Source organism: Nomascus leucogenys, chromosome 8, assembly GCF_006542625.1.
Source record: "Nomascus leucogenys isolate Asia chromosome 8, Asia_NLE_v1, whole genome shotgun sequence".
Classification (NCBI taxonomy): domain Eukaryota; kingdom Metazoa; phylum Chordata; class Mammalia; order Primates; family Hylobatidae; genus Nomascus; species Nomascus leucogenys.
This window is the reverse complement of record NC_044388.1, coordinates 33,994,559-34,022,227: the sequence shown is the minus strand read 5'-3', so window position 1 is coordinate 34,022,227 and position 27,669 is coordinate 33,994,559. Positions and strand designations below refer to the sequence as shown.

General features: G+C 41.2%; 1 protein-coding gene across 4 annotated transcripts in view; it reads left to right on the top strand.

Annotated features, from left to right (window-relative positions):
- KIF13B (kinesin family member 13B) overlaps positions 1-27,669 on the top strand; it is a 205,198-nt gene that overhangs the window by 88,345 nt on the left and 89,184 nt on the right. For all 4 annotated transcript variants that reach the window (XM_030817055.1, XM_030817053.1, XM_030817054.1 and 1 more), the window contains exons 8-14: positions 1,118-1,252; positions 3,761-3,873; positions 5,156-5,267; positions 14,284-14,496; positions 16,098-16,208; positions 20,985-21,119; positions 26,015-26,145. In XM_030817055.1, the coding sequence (XP_030672915.1) occupies positions 1,118-1,252; positions 3,761-3,873; positions 5,156-5,267; positions 14,284-14,496; positions 16,098-16,208; positions 20,985-21,119; positions 26,015-26,145 (950 nt within the window). The remainder of the gene's footprint in view (positions 1-1,117; positions 1,253-3,760; positions 3,874-5,155; positions 5,268-14,283; positions 14,497-16,097; positions 16,209-20,984; positions 21,120-26,014; positions 26,146-27,669) is intronic.

Sequence of the window (27,669 nt, the reverse complement as noted above, 5' to 3'; positions counted from 1 at the left end):
TTGAAAGTATGAATGAATGAATGGTGATTGAAACAAGGCGTTTCATGGAAAAGAAATATGGAGGTAGATTCTCCAGGGCTGGTATGGTGGCCCCAAATATGTTATTAGGGACCTAGATTCCTTCCAGTGGTCAACATAGAGAGGTGTAGTAATGTCCTTATTCCCATAGTTCAAGATGGCTCTTAGAACCAACACGTGATAGCATGCCTACTCCCTTAAGGAGAATTCCCAGATGGCCTATTTTAATTTTAAATCTTATTCACTAAAATGTCATGTGGCCAGAGTGAGCTGCAAGGGCATCTGGGAAATGTAGTCTCTTAGCTTGGCCATATGTGCTAATTTGAAGATTGGGCTGCCTTACTGGAAAGAAGTGAAGACTGGGTAATGGGAAGCATCTAGTCAACTTTTGCACATACCATTTTTCTCACTCCTCATTAAGATCCTTGTGAGGCAGATGGGTGTCATAGCTCTGCATTGTTATTAATGCAATTAAAATCCAGATTGGTTAACTGTTTTAGAGCTTATAACATTAAAAAAAAGAAAATCCCTTGACCTTCCTATTGTATTTTGTTGTTTCTCTTTTTTTAGTAGTAGTAGCAACCAAGTGGTAAATCAATGCAGAAAATTAGTCTCTTGAGGTTCTAATTTTTAAAACCAGGTCTGCTAAGATAGTGGTAGTCAGTGATATGCCTGTATGAAGGGACAAATGACACAAGTTATTTAAGTTATTTGTGTTGCTTATTTGTATAATCTAATTTGTTTTAACAATAAATTTGTATTGCTTCTGTATTAAAGAAATTAAGTTTTTTCAAATTTCTATATTAGATGAGGGTTGGTGTGGCATACTTGTTCATCTCGTGCGACCAAAAGTGTAGCTTCTGAACTTTGAGTCAAAGCTGCCACCTCTGTACCTGTAGCAAATGATGTACTTTGAGTTTTCAGAGACAGTATTGGCTATTGTACTCCATGGGGCTCAATATTCATTGAGAAACAAAATGTTAACTCCAAATGTTGTTGACTAAGTAGAAAAACTTGTAATGCATTTTGTAGTGTAGCAGGATTTTAGTGTGTATTACACAAGTAATGAAACGTGGGTCTATGACTTGTTTCCACTTAGGATATTGAGTCGTTGATGTCTGAGGGTAACAAATCTCGCACAGTTGCTGCAACCAACATGAACGAGGAGAGTAGCCGATCTCATGCAGTTTTCAAAATCACCCTCACACATACTCTCTATGATGTGAAGTCTGGGGTAGGTGTTCAGATGCATGACCTGTTTTTATATTTCTAAAGTGGATTGTGGTTTTATTTTTTTCCTCTTCAGGTGTTAGATGAATTAAAGTCCTGGCTAGACTTGTGTATCAATGAGGACTCTGGACAAGAAACAGAAGCCCCTCTAGGTCAATAGGAAGGGATATCATGTAGGGAAGCAGGTGATTCCAGGGGTGCTGGGACATCTGAGGAGGACCAGGTTCTAGACTGCCTCTCGAGGAATAACTTTCTGAACAGCACACATGTGGCTACCGGGGTGGTGCCACCTCTGAGGACACCTCTAGAACTCTGAGTTCCAGGCATACCCATAGCTGTGATCCAGGAAGCAGGAATAGAGAAGTTGCTTCTGTCCATGCTGCTGCCTCGTAGCACCCTGGAACCTGGAGAATGTGCTTGCATTTCCCCAGTCCCGCTGCCAGCAGAAAGAGCCAGAAAGGGGCAGCAGGCAGCCTCTCCTCTACTTCTGCCTTCCAGCCTCTAGCAAGTGTATCCTGAGCCTGGGCGGCCAGGGAGTCTGAGAAATGTGGATTTAAGCTTCCCGTCCACTCCCACTAAAGGAAGGTGGAGCAGAAGTTAAGTGCACCGATGGCCCACTGTCTGCCTCAGCAGTTTTTGAGTTTTAAAACTGTGATGGCTAACTGCATGAGCCAATGGTAATGCTCTCGCTTGCCCAGGCACTGTGCCTCACACCTGTAATCCCTGCACTTTGGGAGGCCAAGGCGGAAGGATTGCTTGAGCCCAGGAGTTGGAGAATAGCCTGGTAACATAATGAGACCCCATTTCTACAGAATATTTGAAAATTAGCAAAGTGTGGGTGGTTCATGCCCATAGACCTAGCGACTAGGGAGGCTGAGGTGGGAGGATCGGTTGAGCCCAGGAGCTTGAGATTGCAGTGAGCTATGATTGCCCCACCACCCTGGGCAACAGAGCAAGACCCTGTCTCAAAAAAAAAAAAAAAAATTCTAGCTGATTTAGCAGAGGTTCTTTTGCAGTGTTGCCTTCTGTGAAACACTGTTAGAAGGAATAAATGACACTGGGGAAATTGTACTATAAAATCACTTGCTTTTGTAGAATAACTTTTTGAGTGTTTGGTTTTGAATCTAGTGAAGAGTAAACCCAGTCAGAGATATACGTGCTTCTGCTGCATTGCAAACGTCTCTGTTGCCTAGTATATTTGCATTTTCCCTCTTTTTATGTGAATTTTACATATTTTATTATGATGCCTACCCCCTAGTGTGTCCATTTCAAATACCAAAAGGTAAAATAATCACCCTGGCAAAGTGCTATATTTTGGCAGGATTTTCATCTGCTGAAAGCATATTTTTCTCCTTTTACCATCACAGCAAGATTAGTGTAACAACAAAAAGTTCTTTGTTTCTTATTTCCTTTTCAGCATAAAACAAAAAACATACTGAAGACTTTTTTTTTTTAAACTAAAAGTACTTTTGATTTGGGACGCTGAATATCCTTTTGTTAACAGCATGTTTATTTATGGAAATGTCTATTTTAAAGGAAAGCTTTAAAAATGATTCAGTCTATAGATTTTGGTGTTGGTTTCCTACATTTCTTATGTTGCTATTGAAGTACGAAGTATGTTACATGTATGTGCTTGATAAGAAAACACTTTTGATAAAGATATCTATATATCTGTATGTATATAATATCTTAATTAGAAAAAGATGTAAGTCTAACACCCGACATGAAATGGAATTATGTATGAATAAGATGTAAATGTTACAAAATGTTTTGAGATTTTGAGGGGTTCTTCTATTGTATAAAGGTCAGATTATTTTTTTTTTATGTCAGAATTGCAAGTGTTTTGTCTCAGGATTATTGATAAATATCCATGAAATTTTAAACACAGTTTCCAATAATAGTAAAATTTAAGTCTTAGAAGTACTTTTGTATACTGCTCTGGAAATTTCATTAGGCACCCTTCAAAATGGCCCATTTTGGAGGCACTGTTTTTCTGAGATAATTAGCTTTCATCCTGGCTGGATTAGTAGAGTTTTATAAATTTTCTGTGTCTCCACCATTAGATTGTACAGTTTTCTTACAGTGTGTTATAGCAGCACAAAATAATTTTGAAGTAACAGTAAATACTTTTAATAAAGGGTTTAGATCATAACCCATTTAGTTGTGACAGAACTGCTTTTTGTATTGTTCTTTAAGAGACAGGGTCTCACTCTGTCACTCAGGTTGGAATGCAGAGGTGCAATCATAGCTCACTGTAGCCTGGAACTTCTGGGCTCAAGTGATCTCCCACCTCAGTTTCCCAAGTAGCTGGGACTATAGGCACACGCCACCATGGCCAGCTATTTTTTTTTTGTGGAGACAGGATTTTGCTGTGTTGCCCAGGCTGTTCTTGAAATCCTGGGCTCAGGTGATCCTCCTTCCTTGTCCTCCCAAAGTGCTGGGATTACTGGCATAAGCCACCACACCTGGCCCTGTGTTCCTGTTGATTAGTATTGATTGATTTCCTTTGTAGACATCTGGCGAGAAAGTGGGCAAACTGAGCCTGGTGGATTTAGCTGGCAGTGAACGAGCAACGAAGACAGGCGCTGCAGGGGACAGGCTGAAGGAAGGGAGCAACATTAACAAGTAAGTGCTCTCGAAGCTTATTTTTATTGCTTTATTGATTTAATAGCCAATAGGGAACATCTGTGGTTATTAAAATAATAAGGTGATTTGGAATTTTTTTCTGGTATTTTCAGTGGGCCTGGGCTCATTTTAGGTTTTGTTGAGATGCCTGGTGGGGCCGAAGAGCACAGCCTCAGTCAGGTCAGGGTTTCTCAGCAGTGGCCCTATTGCTGTTTTGGGTCAAGTAATTCTTTTCCTGGGAGGGGTGATCCTGTGCTTTGTAGAGTGTCTAGCCGCATCCCTGGCTTCTCCCCACTAGATGGCGATAGTAGCTGCTACCTCTTCCCCCACCCTCAGGTGTGTCAACCCAAACTCACTTTCAACAACCAGCAACCATGGCTGTTCCCTGTGGGGACACAGTCACCCTCCAGTTGAGAACCACTGGTCTAAGCTATAGAGAAGATCAAAGATAATTGGTCTCTCAGAGTGGAACTGTTGATCTTGACCTGCATGTTGCTCTTTGGACAAACATGTACTAACCACATTGAGCTTTTCCTTTACTAAACACTGTCGTGCTTGTCCAAGTCCAAGACTCTAAGACTTTACAAAGTAATATTTTGTTTACCAGTTCCTTCATGTGGGCTCATTTTAGGTTTTGTTGAGAAGCCTGATGGGGCCGAAGAGCACAGGTCGGGGTTTCTCAGCAGTGGCCCTATTGCTGTTTTGGGCCAGGTAATTCTTTTCATGGGAGGGGTGATCCTGTGCTACGACTAATACGAAGTAGTATTTTGTTTACCAGTTCCTTCATATGGACTTCACATTTTCTCCCTCAAGCCAAATTGTTAGCTAATTATGGGTAGGAAGCTTTTCTGTCCTTGGATCCCAGAAGGACACATAGGAGTCATAAAAAAACCGAATGGAGATGATAAAACACTGTCACCCAGATGCTATCCTGTTTTTGAATCTCATATATATAATTTTTGCATTGTACTATGGTTTAATTATTGTGTTTCTGGCTTCCTTTCTTAAAGATACATAGTTTTGGTGTTCTATTGACCTGAAGATTTATAGCTCACATTTTTATGTACTACAAAATATTGGGCTAAGCATTTTTATTGCTTATAGTAGTATTGGGGGAAAATAGCTATTTCGAGTTGTGTGCTTTTGAACTGAGCGGCAAAATGCTGACAGGGTGCTGCTCACATGCAGGTACAAGGGCATCTTGGTGTTCAATCTTTGTGCTAAAATGTGACATTTGATATATTTCATTTTTGTAATTATTTCGGTTTGTTGCACCATGCAGGTCCCTCACAACCCTCGGTCTGGTTATCTCAGCTCTTGCAGATCAGAGTGCTGGCAAAAACAAGAATAAATTTGTTCCATATCGTGACTCAGTTCTCACTTGGCTGCTCAAAGTAAGTTTGTTTTTTTTTTCTTCCTGGCATAATTTTGGTGGTTGGCAAGAAGGAAGAAAAAAGAGTAGACTAGTAATCCCTTCCAGGTATCATTTCCTCTATCGGTGTGCAAATGTATAATTATTAGGCTCTTATGGTAATGACGTTTTTGATGGAATAAACATAGGTTTTTTCCTAGCAATTCACATCCCAGCTTACTAGAACCTGGATGCAGTGGGGTTGCCAGATGCACACGGAATCACACGATTGCTTCTGGAGATTTGGGGGAGTAGAGAAAGGGCCTCCTGCTAATCTGACCACTGCGTGAGTCATGGAGGAGGAGCCTCCGCTGGCCTCACACTCAGCTGGGCCACCCTGGCCTTCCACAGACTCCTTTTGTTGGGCTAACATTTTGGAGCTTGTTTTCTGTTTAACTTCAGGACAGTCAGACCTTGGTTTCGGTTTAGCTTTACTCATGATGGCTTTAATTTGCTTTTGGCTTCTTAAAGGTGTTGTTAGAGGCTACAGAGTAGGGCACACAGTCATTCATTAATCGATTGATTCAGTATGAACAAGAGCAATGGAAGTGAGAAAGAAGAAAGTCACTGTGCTGTGGTAGGAGGAGAACGTAGCCTCCATTTTAAAACAGAGGAAAACAGAGGGTGCTTCTTGCCCTCTCTGGCTTGTAAGGGAGATAAGATGTGCACACACAATATTAGAACATGAGTTTGTGATAGATCCATGACAGAGATGGTGATAACGTGTAACAGGAGTCTGGTGAAAAAAGAGAGACTTATTTCCAGCTTCCTCCAGTCTTCCAGAGCCCCTTTAGTCTTCATAAGGTGGTGTGGTAAGTTGGATATCGGACTGGGAATTAGAGGATATAAGTTGCAGTGACAATTTAACCCATTTATGGAGGTGTCACCTCAATAAATCCTTTAATAGTCTTTTTTTTTCTATTTTTAAAATGGAGAAATAATTTTATGTGCCCTGTTTAATTTTGTGATGTTTTATTTTCTTATTGATCAAGAATTTGTTGAACACCTGGCATGCGTTGCATTGGGGTTGAAAATACTAAGATGAGTTCAACACGGGCCGCCCCAGTAGCTTAGCAGAGGACATAGTTACTGATTTAGTCCATAGCATGTTTAGAAAAAGGCCTTTGTGAAATGAAGTAGGGGTTTCTCCTGGTTTCTTCCTCCTCTCAAGAGTTACTAGTATTCAACTTTTTAATTCAAAACTCCGCGCACTATTTGAATATCTTTTGTTAAAATAAAACATTCTTTACGTAAATGTCAGTGTTCTTTCTTAAATGTAATGCTAAAATTCAGTAAATTTTCCACAGTAGAATATCAGGTCCATTACTTCCTTTGGCCAAAATGCGGACTGTTAGAAATTTAAACAAAAGTGTAAACAAATGGTGATAATTAAAACGACTTGTAAAGGTTCATCATGCAACCTCACAAACATCAGATAGTAAGAGATAATTATTAGGAACAAAATTAAAACACCTTGGCCCGCCGTAAAGACAATTCTAACCTTGTCTTTTAAAATAGAACATTATTATTCAGATTTTGTTATTTGAATCACTGACGTCAGCCTACATAACTAAATACCTCAGTACTTTTACCCTAAAAAAAAAAAATTTACTTTTCCTTCCTGTCTCAAACAGTATAAGAACTTCTACTTCTGTAAGACTAACAAAAATGTCTTGTAGTTTTTTCTCTGTAATTAGAAAAACAAGCAAACTGCAAAATTCAAGACTTTGAAGGATGAATATAATTATTCTTTTTCATAAAAGCCATTAAAATGATAGAGTAAATAGGTATCTTTAAAAAACTGGTGAATAAACTTGCAGTTATATAGGATATTAAGTCTAGAGATCTAATGGGCAGTCTAAGGACTATAGTTAATAACATTGTATAAAAAAATTTGCTAAAAGTATATTTTAGGTGCTTTTATCACAAAAGATAACCACATAATGTAATGGATGTGTTCATTTGTTTGACTGTAGTAATCAATTATATTACTATGTTTACATATATCAAACGTGCTCTACACCTTGAACATGTATTAAAAAAATTTTTTTTTAAATTGTTTCATTACCAAAGGAATTTTTTTTTTTTTTTTTTTTTTTTTTTTTTGAGACGGAGCCTCGCTCTGTTGCCCAGGCTGGAGTGTAGTGGCGCAGTCTCAGCTCACTGCAACTTCCACCTCCTGGTTCAAGTGATTCTTCTGCCTCAGCCTCCCGAGTAGCTGGGATTACAGGCATGCACCACCACACCTGGCTAATTTTTGTATTTTTAGTAGAGATGGGGTTTCGCCATGTTGACCAGGCTGGTCTTGAACTCCTGACTTCAAGTGATCCACTCGCCTCAGCCTCCTAAAGTGCCAGGATTACAGCATGAGCCACTGCAACTGGCTAGGAATTTGTTTTTTTTAATAGAAGAAGTCTTTTTTTTTTTTTTTTTTTTTGGAGACACGGTCTGTCTGTTGTCCAGGCTAGAGTGCAGTTGTGCAGTCATAACTCACTACAGTCTGGAACTCCTGAACTCAAGTGCTACTCCCACATCAGCCTACTTGAGTAGTTGGGACTACAGGCATGTACCACCATGCCTGGTAATTTTTTTTTTTCTTTTAATTTTTAGTAGAGATGAGGTCTCACTGTGTTGCCCAGGCTGGTCTTGAACTCCTGGCCTTAAGTATCCTCCTGCCTTGGCCTCCCAAAGTGCCAGGATTACAGCTATGAGTCATCATGCCTGGCCTGTAGAAGAAATCTTGATAAGATACTTCTTCCTCAAACTTTCCACAGAAACATTTCCTGATCATATATTGTCCTTGTTTCAGTGTTGCTACTTGAGTCCATTTAAAACAACAAATATCTTTTGTTGGCAGGGCGTGGTGGCTCACGCCTGTAATCCCAGCACTTTGGGAGGCCGAGGTGGGAGGATCAGCTGAGGTCAGGAGTTCGAGACCAGCTTGGCCAACATGGTGAAACCCCATCTCTACTAAAAATACAAAAATTATCTGGGTGTGGTGGTGTGTGCCTGTAATCCCAGCTACTCGGGAGGCTGAGGCAGGAGAATTGCTTGAACCTGGGAGTCAGAGGTTGCAGTGAGCCGATATCGTGCCATTGCACTCCAGCCCAGTGACAGAGTGAGACTCCCTCTCAAAAAAAAAAAAAAAAAAAAAAAAAAAAAAGCACCAACAAACAAGAAATATCTTTGGTTAACTTAATTGACATAGTGAAAATGGCACAGGTAATCACTGAGTGGCTTCGTTGGCCTGGAGGCCGGGAGCACCTGTTGTAGAGTATCTGGTGCCATGCCAAGGGCTACATGGGTATCGTCTCCTTTCCTTCTCAGAAGGGAAATGGTGGTGTTCCCAGTGGTCAGATGACACAGAAGGTGCAGAACTAATGAATGGCAGGATCGGGATTGGAATCAGCGCTGACTTGACTGTGCAGCTGTTTTTGCCAAGGCTATGCTCTTCTTATCAAAGGTTACTTTCATTATTACCAGTCCTTGATAGAAAATAATGAAAAAAACTGTTCACAGTACTTGAACTTGAAGAATGAAACCGTAAACATTTTTTAAAAGGTCACTTAATCTGCTGTTTGGTTAATTTAGGTCATAATTGCAATTTTCATGTATTAAAAATAAGTCATGTGTTTGCTGAATATTTGTCATTATTTTTTTCCTTAAAAATGTTTGTGATTGGCTGGGCGTGGTGGCTCACACCTGTAATCCCTGCACTCTGGGAGGCCGAGGCAGGCAGATCACGAGGTCAGGAGATCGAGACCATGCTGGCTAACATGGTGAAACCTCGTCTCTACTAAAAAATGCAAAAAAATTAGCCCAGCGTGGTGGTGGGTGCCTGTAGTCCCAGCTACTCAGGAGGCTGAGGCAGGAGAATGGTGTGAACCTGGGAGGAGGAGCTTGCAGTGAGCCGAGATCACGACACTGCACTCCAACCTGGGAGACAGAGTGAGACTCTGTCTCAAAAAAAAAAAAAATATATATATATATACGTGTATATATACACGTATATATATATACGTATATATATATATATATACACGTATATATATATATACGTATACGTATATATACACGTGTATATATACGTATACGTATGTATATATACGTATATATATACGTATACGTGTATATATACGTATATATATACGTATACGTATATATATATATACGTATATATATATATGTGATCTGGCTGGGCATGGGGCTCACTGAGGCCTGTAATCTTAGCACTTTGGGGGACCGAGGTGGACAGATCACCTGAGGGCTAGGAGTTTGAGACCAGCCTGGCCAACGTGGTGAAACCCCATCTCTACTAAAAATAGAGAAATGAGCTGGGAGTAGTGGTGTGCACCTGTAATCCCAGCTACCTGGGAGGCTGAGGCAGGAGAATCGCTTGTACCCAGGAGGTAGAGGTTGCAGTGAGCCAAGACCGTGCCACTGCACTCCAGCCTGGGCGACAGAGTGAGACTCCATCTCAAAAAAAAAAAAAAAAAAAAAAAAAAAAAAGAAAAAGAAAAAAAAATTCTATGATCTTTTTTTTAATGTCATTTGGCCTTCACAGAAGATTGTAAATAGGGGCATTTTTTTTTTTTTTTTTTTTTTTTTGCAAAACATGTTCCAGAGCTTAAGCAATTTTCCCAGAGCTCCCTCCAAATTGGTTGAAATGCAGATCCTTTTCCTTTAAAGTGGGTTTTAGGTCCCTGTTGCTTTTTCCTTCTTAAATTCTTGGTCTGACTCACCCAGATGCTAGTTTGACCTGGGCATATTTCCTGTATTTTCCAACATAATTTCCATTGAACTTGTAAAATTGCCCATCTTCGATAACATTTTCAGTTTCACAGGGTCTTTTTTTTTCTGCCTCATATTTGCATTGTAATTGTGTTGTGCTCTTAATGTGTGTAGTATCTGAGAATGAGAGAAGCTGTGGCTTTTCTTGGTGATTTGGTCCAGGATAGATGTGGGTGCTCTTCTAGGGTGGATGGAACAACCATTAAATGAGGGTTACGCATTCGCTGAGTGGTCACTGGAGAACTATTTCATATTAAGATGGTTTTTGGTCCTCTGAATAGCCATCTAAATGTGGCCTCTTAACATGAAGTAACTTCTGGTAATGAGTGCTCAGATAATAAGTATCTTTCTAATTCATCTCCCTCTTTTCGTTCCTACCATCACCTCCCTAATGAAGGCCACTTTTCATCTGTCGCCTGGATGACAGTCATTTCCCTCGAGCTTTCTTAGTCCAGTCCTTTCTCCATGGTTAGGTTGCAACATGTTTCTACATTAATACTTTTAACCCTCAGTCTTTTCAGTAACTGTCTCTAGGCCCTTAGGATAAAGTCCAAGTTCTTTTTTTTCTTTTTTGTATAAACAGGGTCTCACTATGTTGGCCAGGCTGCTGTTGAACTTCTGGACTCAAGTGATCCTCCTGCCTTGGCCTCCCAAAGTGCTGAGATTACAGGCGTGAGCCACTGCGCCCAGCCATAGAGTCCAAATTCTTTAATGGCTTACAAGGTCCTTTATGAGCTGACCCCCTTTACTTTTTATTGTTCATCTCATGCTTCTTGGTGTTACAAATTCCAGCTAAGTGATGAGTGTGGTCTTACCTCTAGGACTTTACTCTTGTTCCACTTGGAACGAACATGCCTTCCCCTCCCATCTCTTCAGTCTCTCCTCCCTCCTCTCCCCTCTCCCTTTACCTGGGTAATGCTTCTCTATCTTGGGTCTCAAGTGTCACTTTCGGTGAGAGTCTTCCTTAACCTCTCTCCTTAACAGAGATTTGGCTCTCTGCTGTTTGTTTTAGACCATATTGTATTTATCCCTATCATCTTAGTTCCTGTTACATAGTATTGCTTACCAGCATCCTCCCTAGTGGTGAACTCCAGGAAGAGTCGAGTGAATGAGTAATTTCAGCTCTGTTCTGAATCAGCTCTGTGACCTTTGAAAAGTCTGTCGTTTTCCTGGGTCTCACTTTCTCATCTGTAAAATGAAATAATTGGATTATATGTCTTCACAGAGTTATTTCAGCTTTTAAAAATTCTGACCTCCAAAAGTAAATTCTTTCCTATGACTATTTAATTTGCAGTTGCCATCTTTGAAACAAACCTCGTCTGATTTGCCTAATTAAACAGTTAAAGAGTAAACAAGACACTTTCCACTTTCTCCTTGAATGAGTGCCAGTTCTTTTGTTGTGATTTCCTTTTTGCTGATGGCATGAGGTCATTTTTAACATAAGGGTATTGTTGCTCCATGAACAAGGGCTTTTTAAAATATCAAGCATTTGTTGTTTGCCAGGTTTCCTTTTCTCAGCATAAATTGGAGCACAATATACATGCTTTTCTCCTTTGGTAGTTATTGTTACAAATCCCCTTTCAGCTGAGAGTATTTGCCGTTCACGTGGGCTGACAGTGTGCAGTGGTTCTCAGAGGACAGCGCGATGCTGCCAGTGAACCAAACGGCAATGAAATTGAATTCCTGTGCTCTCGTTATATCACACTTGAATTTCATTCGTGTGCATGGGACTCTTCATGAATTTTTTCTGGAAGTTGCCAAATCTGGAGTGCCAGCTGTGTGAGATTAGTGTCTAGAAGTGAAGAGCAAAGCAAACAGTCATGGCTTTTACCTCCTAAAGTCCAAATTAGTTATAGTTCTTTCCATGTCATGCATTAAATTATATTTTCTTCAACAATATAATTATGTTTTCTGTGGAAAACCAAACTTTCACTGGTATATGAATAAGGGACATATTGTCTGTGATCACATTGACCTTTTAATAACACCTTAGGAATCATTTTGTTTCTGAAACTAGGGCAAGATAATTTGGAAAGATGTCAGGTCACCTTATTTAATCTTCAGGCCCGAACTTTCTCTGTGTTACCAAATGTGTATTGTGGGCAGCTGTGGGGGAGTGGAAATCATGTTGGACTTGAAGGCAGAATCTAACTGGTCTAGGATATTGTTCAACTGACCAGTTCTAGATTTTTAGGCAGAGTGCAAGATTTAACCTCCATTGTCCGAACAAACCTGTTTTCTCACCAGTAAAACCAGGCTCTGTGATAAATCGAACTCACAAAAGGTGGAGACCTAAGTAAAATAAAGTGTGTGCACAAAGACTGGGAAATCACAGATTGTTCCAACGCATTTTCGTTGTAATAAGATTGGAAAAGGCCAGGCGTGGTGGCTCACGCCTGTAATCCCAGCACCTTGGGAGGCCGAGGCGGGTGGATCACGAGGTCAGGAGATCGAGACCATCCTGGCTAATACGGTGAAACCCTGTCTCTACTAAAAATACAAAAAATTAGCCGGGCGAGGTGGCGGGTGCCTGTAGTCCCAGCTATGCGGGAGGCTGAGGCAGGAGAATGGGAGCCTGCAGTGAGCCCAGATCGTGCCACTGCACTCCAGCCTGGGCGACAGTGAGACTCCGTCTCAAAAAAAAAAAAAAAAAAAGATTGGAAAAGCCTTGTATCTTCAAAAGCAGTTTTCCATAGGTTAATGCTGCCCCAAAGTAGAGTTAGCTTTCTTATGCTCTAGTGAATTCCCCGTTACTGGCCTGTTGGAGTGTTCCCTCTCATCTTGAGAGTCTGTCATTCAGTGACATTCTGTTCCTGAAAAGAATATATTCAATCTTTTTGTTTGTTTGCTTTGATAATTTGTCTCAGCCTGGGTTGGTATCCTAATATGTGAGTAGTTATCTGTTGATTGTAACAGATTACCCCCAGAATGGAACAGCTGCAAACAAGTCATTTATTGTCTCAGGGTTTCCATAGGTCAGGATTCCGGGTGCATGTGGCTTAACGACGTGGCTCTAGCCGGGTTGTTTCACGTGGATGTAATTAAAGTGTTGGGGATAGGGGGCTGCTGTCATCATTATCTCAAGGCATGACTGGTGTGGGGAGGTGTCTGCTCACTTACATGGTTGTCAGCAGGGTCCAGAAGATCTGCTTCCAAACTTGTGCCTGTGGGCCTCTCTTCAAAGGGCCGCCTCACTTTACGGCAGCCCGTTTCCCCCAGAGTGAAAGAAAACACCCGAGACAGAAGCCACCATCTTCTTTGAATCTACCCTTAGAAGTTACATGGCATCACTTTCATTCCTTGGAGACCGATGAATAAGTCCTGGCCATCCTCAAGGGAAGGGGAGAGTACTAGGGTGTGGGCGCCAGGAGGTCGCCTGCATAGGCAGCCTTGTCTGTGGTGCAGCAGAGTGCAGTGGGCTTAATGCCCCAAGTCTAGTTTTGTGTTTGAGTTAAATCTCTATTTTTAATGTTCTTAAGCAAGGGTTGTTTTTTCATTCAACTGGCAGCCAGTCAGTCCTAAAGCCATTTCACTGTACTTAGCAGTTTGAGTATCATGAAGACAGTATCTCTTCTCAGGACCATTGTCTGAACGGTGGAAGTGCTTCTGTAGAACTTGCAATCTTAGTAGCTTTTGAAGTGCTATCAGAGCGAAGAAAATGAAGTTGCTTTAACATACTTTTTTGTAAGACTATAATTGTACCTTATGTTTTAAAAACTTTACAAGGTGCTTGATAGCTTGTAATAGCAACTTTCTGAGCCATTATTAGGCTTCACGGAGACTCCCAGTACAGGGGGTTGTGGAGGAGTTTGCCAAATGAGTATCATGCTTGTTCCTCTAAGGAAGATGTTGGAGGCATTTAAGGAGTCCTTTTTTATTCCGAGTAGTCTGTGTTCTTGTGGTATCATCTTGCCTATAAAATAGGGCAGATGGCTTAGAATTAATTTTTATTAAACCGAAATAAAGGTAGGTTTCACGACATTTCCCTGTCCTTTATCAAAGGCTGAAACTCCCTCTTTTTAGTACAATGGCTTGGCAGAGAAGACACAGCACAAGACTCGAGTCCGTACACCTGCATTTTAGCCGTGGCTCTGTCGTTGAATGTGTTTGACCTGGGAAAATTGTTCACCATTTCTGATTTCAGGTTTCTCATATGATGTCTTCTTCCAACTTTAATATGCTACTCAACTTTCTGTTTTCTCCTGTAGGACAGCCTTGGGGGTAACAGCAAGACCGCCATGGTGGCTACTGTGAGTCCTGCAGCTGATAACTATGATGAAACCCTCTCAACTCTGCGGTATGCAGATCGAGCCAAGCACATTGTTAACCACGCTGTGGTGAACGAGGACCCTAATGCCCGAATTATCCGAGATCTCCGGGAAGAAGTTGAGAAACTCCGGGAGCAGCTGACCAAAGCAGAGGTAGGAGGCACCACTGCGTGTGCCCTGTGAGTCCAGAAAGAGGAGTTAGCCTAGAGCTTGAATTTTCTTCCCCTGGGCTGTGAGGGATGAGTACTCTACTTAAAATTTGTGGATTTCTTATAGCAGGAGAACTTTGGGATGAGAAATAAAGGAAGGTTGTCATATTAGGACTCCAAAGAGGCTTTACAGATGTTAAAAAGATTGAACAGGAGCAAATAAAGAAAATTGAGAAAATGTTTGCATTTCTATTCAGGCGGCAGACAAAAGAGAGGGGTATAATGGAATAGGAGAGGAAGAGAGATGCTGGAGACCATGTGTATATAATTTTAATTTTTGTGCAGAAAATGATGGAGAGCAGGATTTTTGTTGAATCTCATTTGTTACCTGGTAGAAGTCAGAATGAAAATCTTGAATCTTCTACACCTTCATAATCTAGCTTTTCCATGTTGTGGATTAATTACGTTTGTAGAAAATATTTTATAGTAGAAGTACCCATGTATTTAGTGGTACTCTATTACAGCTGCCTTCTGTGTATTCTGTAATGGGTAATGTTGCATTAATAAATTTGAAAACCTACCAACTCTGACCTGCAATCCCAAGTGCTCATCCGCTTGGGAAAGTGGAATGAAATATCAGATTCAGGATTCCTACTTTTTTTGAGATGGAGTTTCACTCTTGTTACCCACGCTGGAGTGCAATGGTGTGATCTCGGCTCACTGCAACCTCTGCCTCCTGGGTTCAAGTGATTCCCCTGCCTCAGCCTCCTGAGTAGCTGGGATTACAGGCGCACGCCACCATGCCCAGCTAATTTTGTACTTTTAATAGAGACAGGGTTTCTCCATGTTGGTCAGGCTGGTCTTGAACTCCTGACCGCAGGTGATCTGCCCGCCTTGGCCTCCCAAAGTGCTGGGATTACAGGCGTGAGCCACCGCACCCGGCCAGGATTCCTACTTTCATTAGCATTTCTATTCCCACAGTTACTCAGCACTATGGGGCTCTCTTTCTGGAATTTGCTTTCTTTCTCATACCTGTTTTCTGGGAATAAATCAGTAAGAGACATGGTCAAGATGATTATCTTGATCATATTTTTACCTATTGAATTTTATCCTGTTTTTATAGGAATAATTTTATAGTCCATGAAGACTGTTGTCTCCTTGGTGCTAATAACACCATCCAGTCTGCAACATGTACACATTTAGTCTGTATATATGTGGATAAATTCCTGAAGTCATCAGTAAGGGCTAGAATGAATCATGTGTCTGAGTGTAGATGTATAACCTATTGGGATTTTAAAAATAAACCCTTAGAAGCTTTACATTTTTGCATCCTTAAATGTAATTATATCTTCACAATAGAGCAGCAGAAAAGGAAAAAGTCTTCTTTTTGGGCATATTTTGGATAACTCAATGAGTTTGTGGTCCTCAGAACAGTTGAGGTGCTGGGTCCAGGAAGGCCCATTGTTATGTTTCAAGTAGAGTCAGACCTCAGCATGACATTCAGCCGAGAGGAGGCAGGTTGTTACTTTTGTCCTATTAGAGTTGGCCACTTCTTTTTCCAGGGTGTTGTCTAGACATTTCATGAAGTAAACATTTTGCTTGTAGGCAATGAAATCTCCAGAGCTAAAGGACCGGCTGGAAGAATCTGAGAAGCTAATCCAGGAAATGACTGTGACCTGGGAGGAGAAATTAAGGAAAACGGAGGAGATTGCACAGGTTCGTGTTTCCTGATGAGAAAGTTCATGAAACCTCATGGCAGTTTGCACAGTGGGACACATAGTGTTTCTGGTTCTTTTTTGATCTTCAGCTTGGCTGATGGCAAATCTCACACTATCGTTAGGAATCTGAATCTAAGAGAATCTATACTTTGCAAAATTAATTTGAAGGATAAACAGGATATAATTGCACTTGATCGTTTATGTAAGAATAATTTTTTAATATCACTAATCTTTAAAAAAAAATTTAATGAAATAACTCCTTTGTAGCCCCTGGCTCTTAACACCCCATTCTATTAAGTGCTTTGGAGACCTAAGGAACTTCCTGAAATTACAAAATTAATCCAGTGCATGTGGCCAAGAAAAAAAAAAATACTGCTAATAGATATTAGGCCATGAACTTACTTCTTGGTTCCATGTGAAAACCCAGTGAAAGTAATATGAAATTCCTAAATCTGAGGTGACTCTCTCTCACCATTTTCTAGTAACAGTGCTAATTATGAAATCTTAGGGTGGTGGCTGGGTGTGATGGCTTACCATGTAATTCCAGCATTTTGGAAGGCCGAGACAGATGGATCACCTGAGGTCAGGAGTTTGAGCCCAGCCTGGCTAACATGTCAAAACCCTGTTTCTACTAAAAACACAAAAATTAGCTAGGCGTGGTGGCACACACCTGTAGTCTCAGCTACTTGGGAGGCTGAGGCACAAGAATCGCTTGAATCCGGGAGGCGGAGGTTGCAGTGAACTGAGATTGTGCCACTGTACTCCAGCCTGGGTAACAGAGCAAGACTCTGTCTTAAAAAAAAAAAAAAAAAAAACCTTAGGGTGGGAACATTAGAATTCGTCTAGGAAGATCTAGTTAAGTTTAGCATTGGGAGAAAAAGTCTGTCTGCCTAATAATAGATTTACACTGTGGCTTTCCTGTTTCATGATTTTCCAACTTCTGTTTTAGAAATACATATGGTAATGTGGAGCTCAGGACCCCATCTAACAGGCTTTTCATGATCAGACAACTCTAATAGTAGTGATTAAATCAGTCTTTTATTCTTTTACTTCTAGTCACTGGCCCTAGTTTGTTCTTTTGTAGCTGAGAGTGTAAGTGTCCCACCCAAACACAGTAACTGGTGATGGCAGTAACAGCCAGCGTTTATTGGATACACTTATGTATTGAGCCCTATGCTAAGCACTTTTAACTCTAGTACTTGATGTAATCCTCTCAGCAGTCTTACAAGATAGGGACTGTTACTACCCAAGTTGTTCATCTATTTAAAGTCATCTCTCTGCCTCTTCCTCTTTTCTAAGTTAAAATTCCCTGTTGTTTTTAAACTGTTCCTTGTATTAGAGAATATATAGAACTTGCTCAATCTGTTTTCACTCAGTAGATTCCATCTTGAAATGTGCTCTCCAGAATCAGTCTGTGTATCAGATGTTGTAGGATGGTACTGTTGTTACTTTGCATAAAGTGGGTGTTATATTAGCACAGACTGGGATTAAAATAGATTTTAAAAACATTTTTATTGCAGACATTTTCAAAGTAGATAAAAATTAGAGAAGAGTATACTAAATCCACAGGTACCCATCACCTGGTTTCATTAAAGATCAACATATGGCCAGTGTTGTTTTTGTGTCCCTGTATTGGCTTATCTTAAAGCATATCCCTCAAATTATAGAGAAGAGATCAGTGTATAAACTGTTTCTGATTACATATCTCCCTGTGTTTTTTATAAATTATATGTCATTCTAGTAATTGTCCAGTTCGGAAGCTACTTTGAGCCATTCTGAGCTGCTCCAACAGTAAACATTTGTTGTCATGAGTCGTTGTGCTGATAGAAAACAGGGCAAGTCTAAGTGAGCCTGCATCTCGGGGAGCTTTAGTGTTGGCACCTTTTCTTTTCCTCTCTCGGGTCCCTTTTGGGGGCACTGCCTGATTTTATTCAACAGCTCCTTCAATGCCTTACCTTCCAGAGCACCCAGGCTTTATTGCTGCTGAATGTTTTTCTTTTCTCATTGAAAAAACCTGGTCTCTTGATCACTTACCTCTTCCTAATCCAAACTGATATCTTCCAAAATCTGTTTCTGACAGTAGAGCCACAAAGTGTTAATAAGTCTTCTGGAAGATGACTTGAGACATGTCAGTTGACATGGTCCATGGTCAGATAAATTTGGCAATTTCCGGGCAAACTGAATTCAATGAATTTCATTTTTGAAGGACTTCTCACATCATTCTGGGGGCAGTTGCAAGTTAGCTGGTCTCTCCATGGGTCCTCCGGGCTCTGTAATATCTTCCTGTGGGGTGCTAGCCCTCGGTTGGCCCTGCCACAGAATTCCCTGCAGCCCCTGCACCCTTTGACCCTTACATCATACAGTACTTTACCATTGTTTAATTGTTATGTATAGTTTTAGTCCCTATTGAGTTTGTAAGTTCTTAAGAAAAAAGACTGTATCTTTTAGTGTTGTATGCTAAGTAATATTTCTGCATAAAAAGAACTCAAGATGAGTATTTTATAATTCCAGTGCCATATCTGCTATACCACATTGTCCCTTTTTATCTTTTATGTTCCCATTAAAAGATACACACTTAAGTGAAATCAAAACCTTGAGATAGATCAGGGGTTGACAGACAATGCATGTGATTTAAAGCTGGTCTGCCACTTGCTTTTATAAATTTTTTTGTTGTACAGCTGTGCTCATTTGTTTATATATTACGTATGGCTTCGGCAGCAGGAATGAATAAGACAGAGACCCCATGGCCCACAAAGACTAAATATTTACTATCTGACATTTTATAGGAAAAGTTAACCAACCCCTGACTTCAGAAGCAATATTTGATGATATCAGTAAACTGTATTTTATCATATAGTACTTTGTTATGAGCTGATTCCTAGATGTTACAAACATTTGTAATTTTTTTAGATGATTTAAAACTTTAGTTATTGGTGGCAAATGCAATAATGAATTGACAGTTTTCCACCATTATGCCTCTTTTGGCTTAGACAAAAATTTTGTAGTGTTTTTACCATTATAGAATCTCAAATGACAGAAACATGCACAGGGAAGTAGTGTAAAACAGTGATAACTAGGATAACTTAGAGAAAGGTATATAGGTAGTTACTTCATCTTATGGACATGAGTCTTTATCAAGGAGAATCAATTCTTGGAATTGAGTGCAGAAAACTCTGATGGTTAGTGTTAAATGACTCAAAACTTCTGAAAGAACCCTGTAGTTCTTTTTGTTAGAACTGGATTTAAAGACTTGATTTGAAGACCCAGGACCAAAATACACATTTCAATTCTGTGGTAGTATACTTCTAGGCAGGATATATTGGCTGAGTTGCAGTGATTATATAAATTACGATGGCATGCCTAGAAATAGCAAAATTGTGAAGCTTTATTTTAATTATGCTGCAAACTTACTGTGTGGCTCTAGTTAAATGACTTAGTTTGTCTTGCCTTTCCCCACAATCAGAGGTCTTGGGTGATTGACTCATTGCTACTTGCTATTTACCCATAGTTGAAGATACCCTCTCCAGCCCCGACTCTACCCTAACCACAGAGCATCTGGTTGTGAGATCCACGCCCATACCCTTATGATGTACAGATGTTTGTATATTGTATGGGTTCAGAGGCAGGCACAAAAAAGGAAAGGCCCATGTTATGAAAATAATGCTTGAGTGCGTATGCAAGTTTGTTTGTTTTTGGATAAATTCACCACACTGATGTTTTGAGTGCTTGCCATGTGTCCTTCACTGTGCTAAGTGCTGGGAACACAACAGTATGTGAGATAGGATCCGCACACAGCACACAGTCCCGTGTGAGAGAAACGGCCCGGTAAACAGTTACGAAGTAGAACACGTCTGCTCCAGATAGAAGAAGGAGGTATAAAATCTTTTCAGCTAACGAGAACACAGAGAACGTTTGTTTCGTTTGTTTGTTTTTTGTTTTTGAGTTTTGAGATGGAGTCTCTCTCCGTCGCCCAGGCTGGAGCGCAATGGCGTGATCTCGGCTCACCACAACCTCCACCTCCCGGGTTCAAGTGATTCTCCTGCCTCACCTTCCCAAGTAGCTGGGATTACAGGTGCCTGCCGCCACACCTGGCTAATTTTTATATTTTTAGTAGAGATGGGGTTTCACCAGGCTGGTCTTGAACTCGTGGCCTCAAGTGATCTGCCTGCCTTGGCCTCCCACAGTGCTGGGATTACAGGCATGAGCCACCACACCCAGCCCAGAGAACATTCTTAGCACTTTCAAGGACCTGGAACTTGTTTCATGCAGTGCCAGGTTTGACAGGAGTGAGAAGGCAAGAAGCCAGAGGGGAAGCAGGCCAGATTGAAGGGCCTTGTGATCTTTACTGAGGGAGTTTGGCCTTTATCCTGATTGGGAGGTCGCTGAAGATGTCAGGCAGGAGAGTGTACTGATCATCCTTTGCTTTTAAGAAGGATCCCGGTTGAGGAAAGTGCACACACCTTTGCTTATATATACAGAGTTATATGAGATGAATTCAAGACATTAGATATTTTCAAAAATGAAAACTGAGAATTCACTAGTACAATTAGTTACTATATGTAATAGACTTTATTTTTCAAAATAAAATTACAATTAACAAAAAAATCATATAGTTTGGAAAGAGAAAAATGCAATAAATCTATAATGCCATAGCCTAAGAGAGTATCTTTGAATTGCAACACTATTGAATAATTGTAACACTGTAATGTAAACACTCGGATATCTCACTGCCTCAATAGCTGTGAAATTAATACTTCTCTGATAACATTTACAGGAACGACAGAAACAGCTTGAGAGTCTTGGAATATCTCTTCAGTCTTCGGGAATCAAAGTTGGCGATGATAAATGCTTCCTTGTGAATCTGAATGCTGACCCAGCTCTGAATGAGCTTCTGGTGTACTATTTAAAGGTGAAGTAATCTGCTTTGCCACTAGATTCTTGTTACAAAATAGGACAATATTTCACAGTACTTTAGTAAACTTGGGGAACCATGCTTACTCAGAAGACAGCAAAAAATTACGGAACCATCTTGGGTTTCTGGGCTCAGTTTTCTTTTTTAGTCTTTGATGCCATTCAACTAGACAATATAAAAAAAGATACTCTGATATTATTTCCAACAAGATAAATAGCTCACCTACCATTATTTAATGTGATTTGTATCAGGGAATTAAGTAGATAACTTTAAAAATGGATGACTTTGAAGACGAAATGATTCATTTAGTAAGTATACGGAAGCTTTTATGGTTTATGTGAAGCACATTCTTTTGTAAGCAGTGTGTTAGCTCACAAGAAAAAAATGTATAAATAAAGTTCTTAGGACCAGTTGGTATGAAATTTATGTTTCCAGTAACTCTTAGGAAAAATTAAAAATTTGGGTTATCAATCTATTAAAAAAAAAGAGTATAGGTTACTTAGAGACTGAGTGAGTCAGAGCACAGAACAGAAAAGAAAACAAATATTGGTATCCACTGAAATCTATAAAACATGGGATATATTAGTAAGGTAAGAGACAACTTCAGAATAAGCCTGAACCCTGAGACACCACACAGATTCGAGGAGTGCCCAGAATGGGCTGTGTCAAGCCCAGAGCACAAATTACTTATTATATATGATGGACTACACGACTCTAACACAGGGTTGATAACTGTTGGCACACAGTTTCTTTCCCCTCACATGTGTGGGTTTAATGAATGTGACCAGGAAAGTAAGGCTAACAAGCTGACTATGTGGGAAACAGCTCTAAGAGAATTGTGTGGTTTCATTTCAGAAAAGCCTGGAGAGATCCTGGGGCAGTGACTCTGTGTCATTTTGAGAAGCCCCGTTGTTAATAAGTATCTTATATGATGTGTTGTCATGCTGTGAGTTAGGCTGTGTCTTTGATGCATACCTTCATGTGTGCATGTCTCAGGTGTTGTGGTTCAGTGGCGGCAAAGCTGGGGTAGGAGGGAGTGACCTCTCTCTCTAGTGTACGGCCAAGCCCTTTGCCCCCTCTAGTCTAATTCCTTTGTAAATGGAGGGAAGTGTCTGGCTACTTTGCCAGGTTCCTGTGAGGGTTGGAGATGCAGAAGCACTTCGTAAACAGAAGCACTATACAAATAGAAAAGATCCCACATTCCACTTTTTTGTTTGATACCTGTATGGTTTCTTATACACATATTATCCATGCCTATTAAAAAATGATGTATTATTGGCCGAGCGTGGTGGCTCACACCTGTAATCCCAGCACTTTGGGAGGCTGAGGCGGGCAGATTACTTGAGGTCAGGAGTTCAAGACCAGCCTGGCCAACATGATGAAACTCTGTCTCTACTAAAAATATAAAAGTTAGCCAGGGGTGGTGGTACATGCCTATAGTCCCAGCTACTTGAGAAGTTGAGGCAGGCCAATCGCTTGAACCTAAGAGGTGGAGGTTGCAGTGAGCTGAGATCATGCCACTGCACCCCAGCCTGGGCAACAGAGCAAGACTCTGTTTCAAAAAAAAAAAAATGTATTATCACATTACTTACTTTGCCTCTGAACAGTGCTGGTAGCATTTCTGAGTTAGGATGTCAGCTGGGGATATTCATATGAATGTGACCAGGAAGGTAAAGCTAACAAGCTGACTATGTGGGAAGAGATGCAATGTTAGAATAGGACCTAAATATTCTGTCCTTTTCTCAGAACTAGAAATTCTTTTTCTTTCCGTTGTAATGTAGTTCAAATTGGAACACACAAACACACACATCAAGAAAAAACTCTGATTCATATCTGCTCCTTGACTAAAAACTTAAAGAAGCTGTTTAAAGATGTTTGGAGAGTCATCAAATGTTTCTGGTCATCTTGTGTGGAGGTGTTTGGGTTCTGTTTCAGGCTGTGTGGCCAGCCCTGTTTGGCTGAGTCTGAGGCAGTGTTGATTTGTTGATTGCCCAAGCTAACTAACCCCACAGCAAGCATATCTTCAAGACAAAGCACATTCAAAAGGATGATCTCAGTCCAAGAACAGTTTTATGGCGGAATTTGGAGGCTGAACATTTTTTATTACTTTGCCTTCCAATTCAAAAGTCAGTTTAGATGTTGGGTAGATGACTTCACGTCTCTGGATGACTTCAGCCACTCCATGTGTAAGTGAAGGCATTGGATTAAAACATCTCCAAAGTTCTTTCTAGTTCCAACTGTACAGTTCTCTTACTCTTCTAGGATATAACACCCCCTTCATATATCCTGGAATATTTTATAGTAGCATACTTCAGAATCATTATACCCATCTATCAATAAAGAGACTGAGATGCTATCCTTGCTTAACTTTATCTTATTTTGATTACCTGGGCACACAAAGGGAAATGATTGTGCATTTATTTTTATATTTTTTTAATGCCTACATATGCCAGGCCTTTGTTAAGTGCTTGGAATACAAGATGGACAGTAAACCCACAGTCAGTCAGTGTCATGGAAGGAGTTAAAATAGGGCAGAATGACAGTGGCTTTTTCCAATTGTGAGCTCAGGAAACACCTCTCTGAGGATGTGACTTTAAAAGCTGAGATAGAAATGATAAGAAATGACCCATATCAGGATCAGGGGAAGAACATTTCAGACAGAGGAAACAGCTAGTAAAAGGCAGTAGGATGGAAATAGGCTCAGTGTGCTCAAAGAACAGATGGGAGGCCGATGTGGCTGGCACATGCTCTGTGAGGGGAAGATGGTGAGCGTGAGGGTCAGAGACAGGCAGGGACAGGTTGTAGAATGCTTTGTAAGCCTGGGTAAGAATTTGGGCTTTATCGGAAGTTCAAAGAGAAGCCACTAGAAGGTTTTAGTCTTAATTTTTTTTGTTTTTTTTTTTGTTGTTGTTGTTTTTGTTTTGTTTTTTTTTGAGGCAGGGTCTCATTCTGTCATCCAGGTGAGAGTGCAGTGGTACGATTATGGCTTATTGCAGCCTCAGTATCCTGGGCTCAAGTGATCTTCCTGCCTCATTTTTATTTTTATTTTTTTGAGATGGAGTCTTGCTCTGTTGCCCAGGCTGGAGTGCAGTGGCATGATCTCAGCTCACTGCAGCCTCCACCTCCCAGGTTCAAGCCACTCTCCTGCCTCAGCCTCCCGAGTAGCTATGATTACAGGCATGTGCCACCATGTCTGGCTAATTTTTTTGTATTCTTAGTAGAGACGGGGTTTCACCATGTTGGCCAGGCTGGTCTTGAACTCCTGACTTCGAGTGATCCACCCACCCCAGCCTCCCAAAGTGCTGGGATCACAGGTATGAGCCACCGTGCCTGGCCACAATTTTTTTTTTTTTTTTAGTAGAGACAAGGTCTCACTGTGTTGCCCAGGCTGGTCTCGATCTCCTGGGTTCAAGGGATTCTCCTGCCTTGGCTTCCCAAATTGCTGGGATTACAGGTGTAAGCTACCATGCCCACTCTTAGAAGGTTTTAAATAGGGGATGATGTGCCAGCTGTTGTGGCAGGAGTGGAAGGGCGTGGCATGCAGTGAAGACATAGTAGGAAGTTCCTGTATCCACAGGCAAGAGATCCTGGAGGCTGAATCTAGGATGTGGTTGTGGAGGTGGGGAAAACAAGCTTATTCTTGATAGACCTTGTAGGAAAAGTCTGTAAGATTTTCCCTGACTGACGTGGGGTGGGTATGGGCTTGTAAGAGAAAGAAAGAGCACTCAAGAATCATATGTAAGCTTTTCAGTTGACTGACTGGTGGTGGTAGTGCCATCCATTATTATTGGAGAAGGAAATAGACTTCTGTTGGGTTAGGGGAGATGGGAACAAGAGTTTAGCTTTGGCCCTTGTTCCCTTTGATATATTTCAGACATCCAAGTTGTGTCAAGTAGGCTGAGTATGCAGAAAATAATAGTGGCTGAGGCTGGGCGCAGTGGCTCACACATGTAATCCCAGTACTTCAGGAGGCTGAGGTGGAAGGATTGCTTGAGATCAGGCATTTGAGATCAACCTGAGCAACATATTGAGACCCTGTCTCTACAAAAAAATTAAAAAAAAAAATTAGTTGGTCAAGGTGGTGCCTGCCTGTGATCTCAGCTACTCATAGGCTGAGACAGAGAGATTGCTTGAGCCCAAGAGGGTGAGGTTTAGTGAGCATGGATAGTGTCTCTGCACTCCAGCCTGGGTGACAGAACAAGACCCTGTCTCAAAAAAAAAAATAAATGAATAAAAAATAAGTGACTAAGACTGCGATAGTGGTTGTGGAGGTGGGGAAAAAAAATGGAACTAAATTATGTAGCTCTGGGGTGGTGATGGAGATGTAGTTTATTTGTAGATGGCATTTAAAGCCGTGGGAGTAGGTGAGTTAGTCTAGGTCAGGGTCAGCCAATTACTTTTCACAGGCCAAATCTCGCTCCCTTCCTGTTTTTGTTTCAACCATGCCTGGCTTCATTTGCTTTTAAAAAATCTTTTAGGCCAGGCGTGGTGACTCACGCCTGTAATCCCAGCACTTTGGGAGGCCGAGGCAGGTGGATCACTTGAGGTCAGGAGTTTGAGACCAGCCTGGCCAACATGGTGAAACCCTGTCTGTGCTAAAAATACGAAAAAATGAGCTGGGCATGGTGGTGCATGCCTGTAATCCCAGCTACTCAGGAGGCTGAGGCAGGAGAATTGCTTGAAACTGGGAGGCGGAGGTTGCAGTGAGCCAGGATTGCACCACTGCCCTCCAGCCTGGGGGATAGAGTGAGATTCTGTCTCAAAAATAAAATAAAAATAAAAAAATATTTTAGCAAAGGTAATAGGACAATATAAGAGGGCTCAGTGTAAACGATTTCAATTGTGTACATGTAAGAATACAGTATTAATCGGTGAATTTGATTTTTTCTTAGGAACATACATTGATAGGGTCAGCAAATTCCCAAGATATCCAACTGTGCGGCATGGGAATTCTTCCTGAACACTGTATTATAGACATCACGTCAGAAGGCCAGGTTATGCTGACTCCTCAGAAGAACACCAGGTAACATATTTGAATTAGTGTTTATATCACAAGAGTTTTTCAGAGGAAGAAAGTACTCTAGTGGCGACAGTGGCCTTTGTTGCTTTTAAGTTGACCACATTAAGTAATCCAGTTGGTTGGGTGGGCCCCTTACATTTAGCTTTAATGCCTCTCACACCCATTCCTTCCTCTCTGTACCCACTGCCATGGCCCTACGTATTTAGGCCCTCATCAAGTCTTGATCAGAGCCCCTGCCAACACCATGAGCTGCCTCCTGGTTCACTCACCACAGCCCTAGAAGGCTTTCCTCTGTTTGTGATAGAAAATCCTTTATAGCCCCCCAGTTTATCTCCTCCTCCTTTGTACCTGCCAGTCCTTTGACCTGCTAACTCCTGTTGGGTCTGCAGGGTTAAGTGCTGCTATGATCTCCTGTGGGGAGGTCCCTGTTTGGTCTGAATGCAGTGCCCTTAGGAGGTATCGGACCATCCCCCTGTTGTGGCAGTGCTTCTTACTGTCTCCTTGTGGGCTGTAAAGCCTTATTACCCCATTAGACTGTGAGCTGCTTGAGGACAAGGGCCTTTCTTTTTTTGATTCTCCATTCCTGGCACATAGTGTGAGACTAGTACACAGGAACTTAATACGCCATCGAGGAATGAAGGGGCCCCACATTTTATGAATGACACGTTTGTCACTTTGTTTCCTTCAGCTATAGAGCTGTTATCCCTTTACGGAGTTGGAAGTATAACAGTCTGTAACTGTTACAGACAGTGGTTAACTGAATTATGTTGACCTTTCAAATGCTGATTTGTTTCATTTTATGATGTCAAAAAATCATCGATATCACTGATTTTATCCATAAAGTCTTCAAGTATTGAGACACTATCAAGCTCTGGGGAAGGATCAAATGAGAAAACAGGAGCAGAAGCTGGTGTGGCCCTCACAGCTGTGTTGTGCTGTTCTCTAATGAGGCCATAAATAATCACACAGAACCCCAGCTTCAGGCAAGGGTTCTCCAAGACCAGGATGCAATAAGACAGAGTAGGCCACATCATCGTTTCATTTAAGTGCAGGCGAAAACATGGTCACCGTGCCATCCAAAGAATACCCTTCTCTGAACCAATATGAGTGACTGCTACTTCTTCACCAGTTACAGCGTTATTCTGTTCTAGCCTGAAGCCATGGATACGATTTTGTGAAATACCCATTCATAGGATTACTCCCACTTTCTGACAGTACCCAGCATATGTGGAACCCCTACCTCCTTAAATTCTCTCTGAAGTCATCCACCCAGAGCCAAAATCTTACAACAGCTGCTTTCTCACACTGGCTCCCTGCCTCCCCTTCCCTCTTCCCCTCTACCCTCTTCTCTGCCCCACTTCCTCCCCTCCCCTTCCCTTCTCCCGATCCCTTCCCCCGATCCCTTCCCTCTTCTTGACAGGGCCTTATTCTGTCATCCAGGCTGGAGTGCAGTGGTGTAGTCATAGCTCACGCTCACTGCAGCCTCCAAGTTCTGAGCTCAAATAATCCTCCCACCTCGTCCTCCTG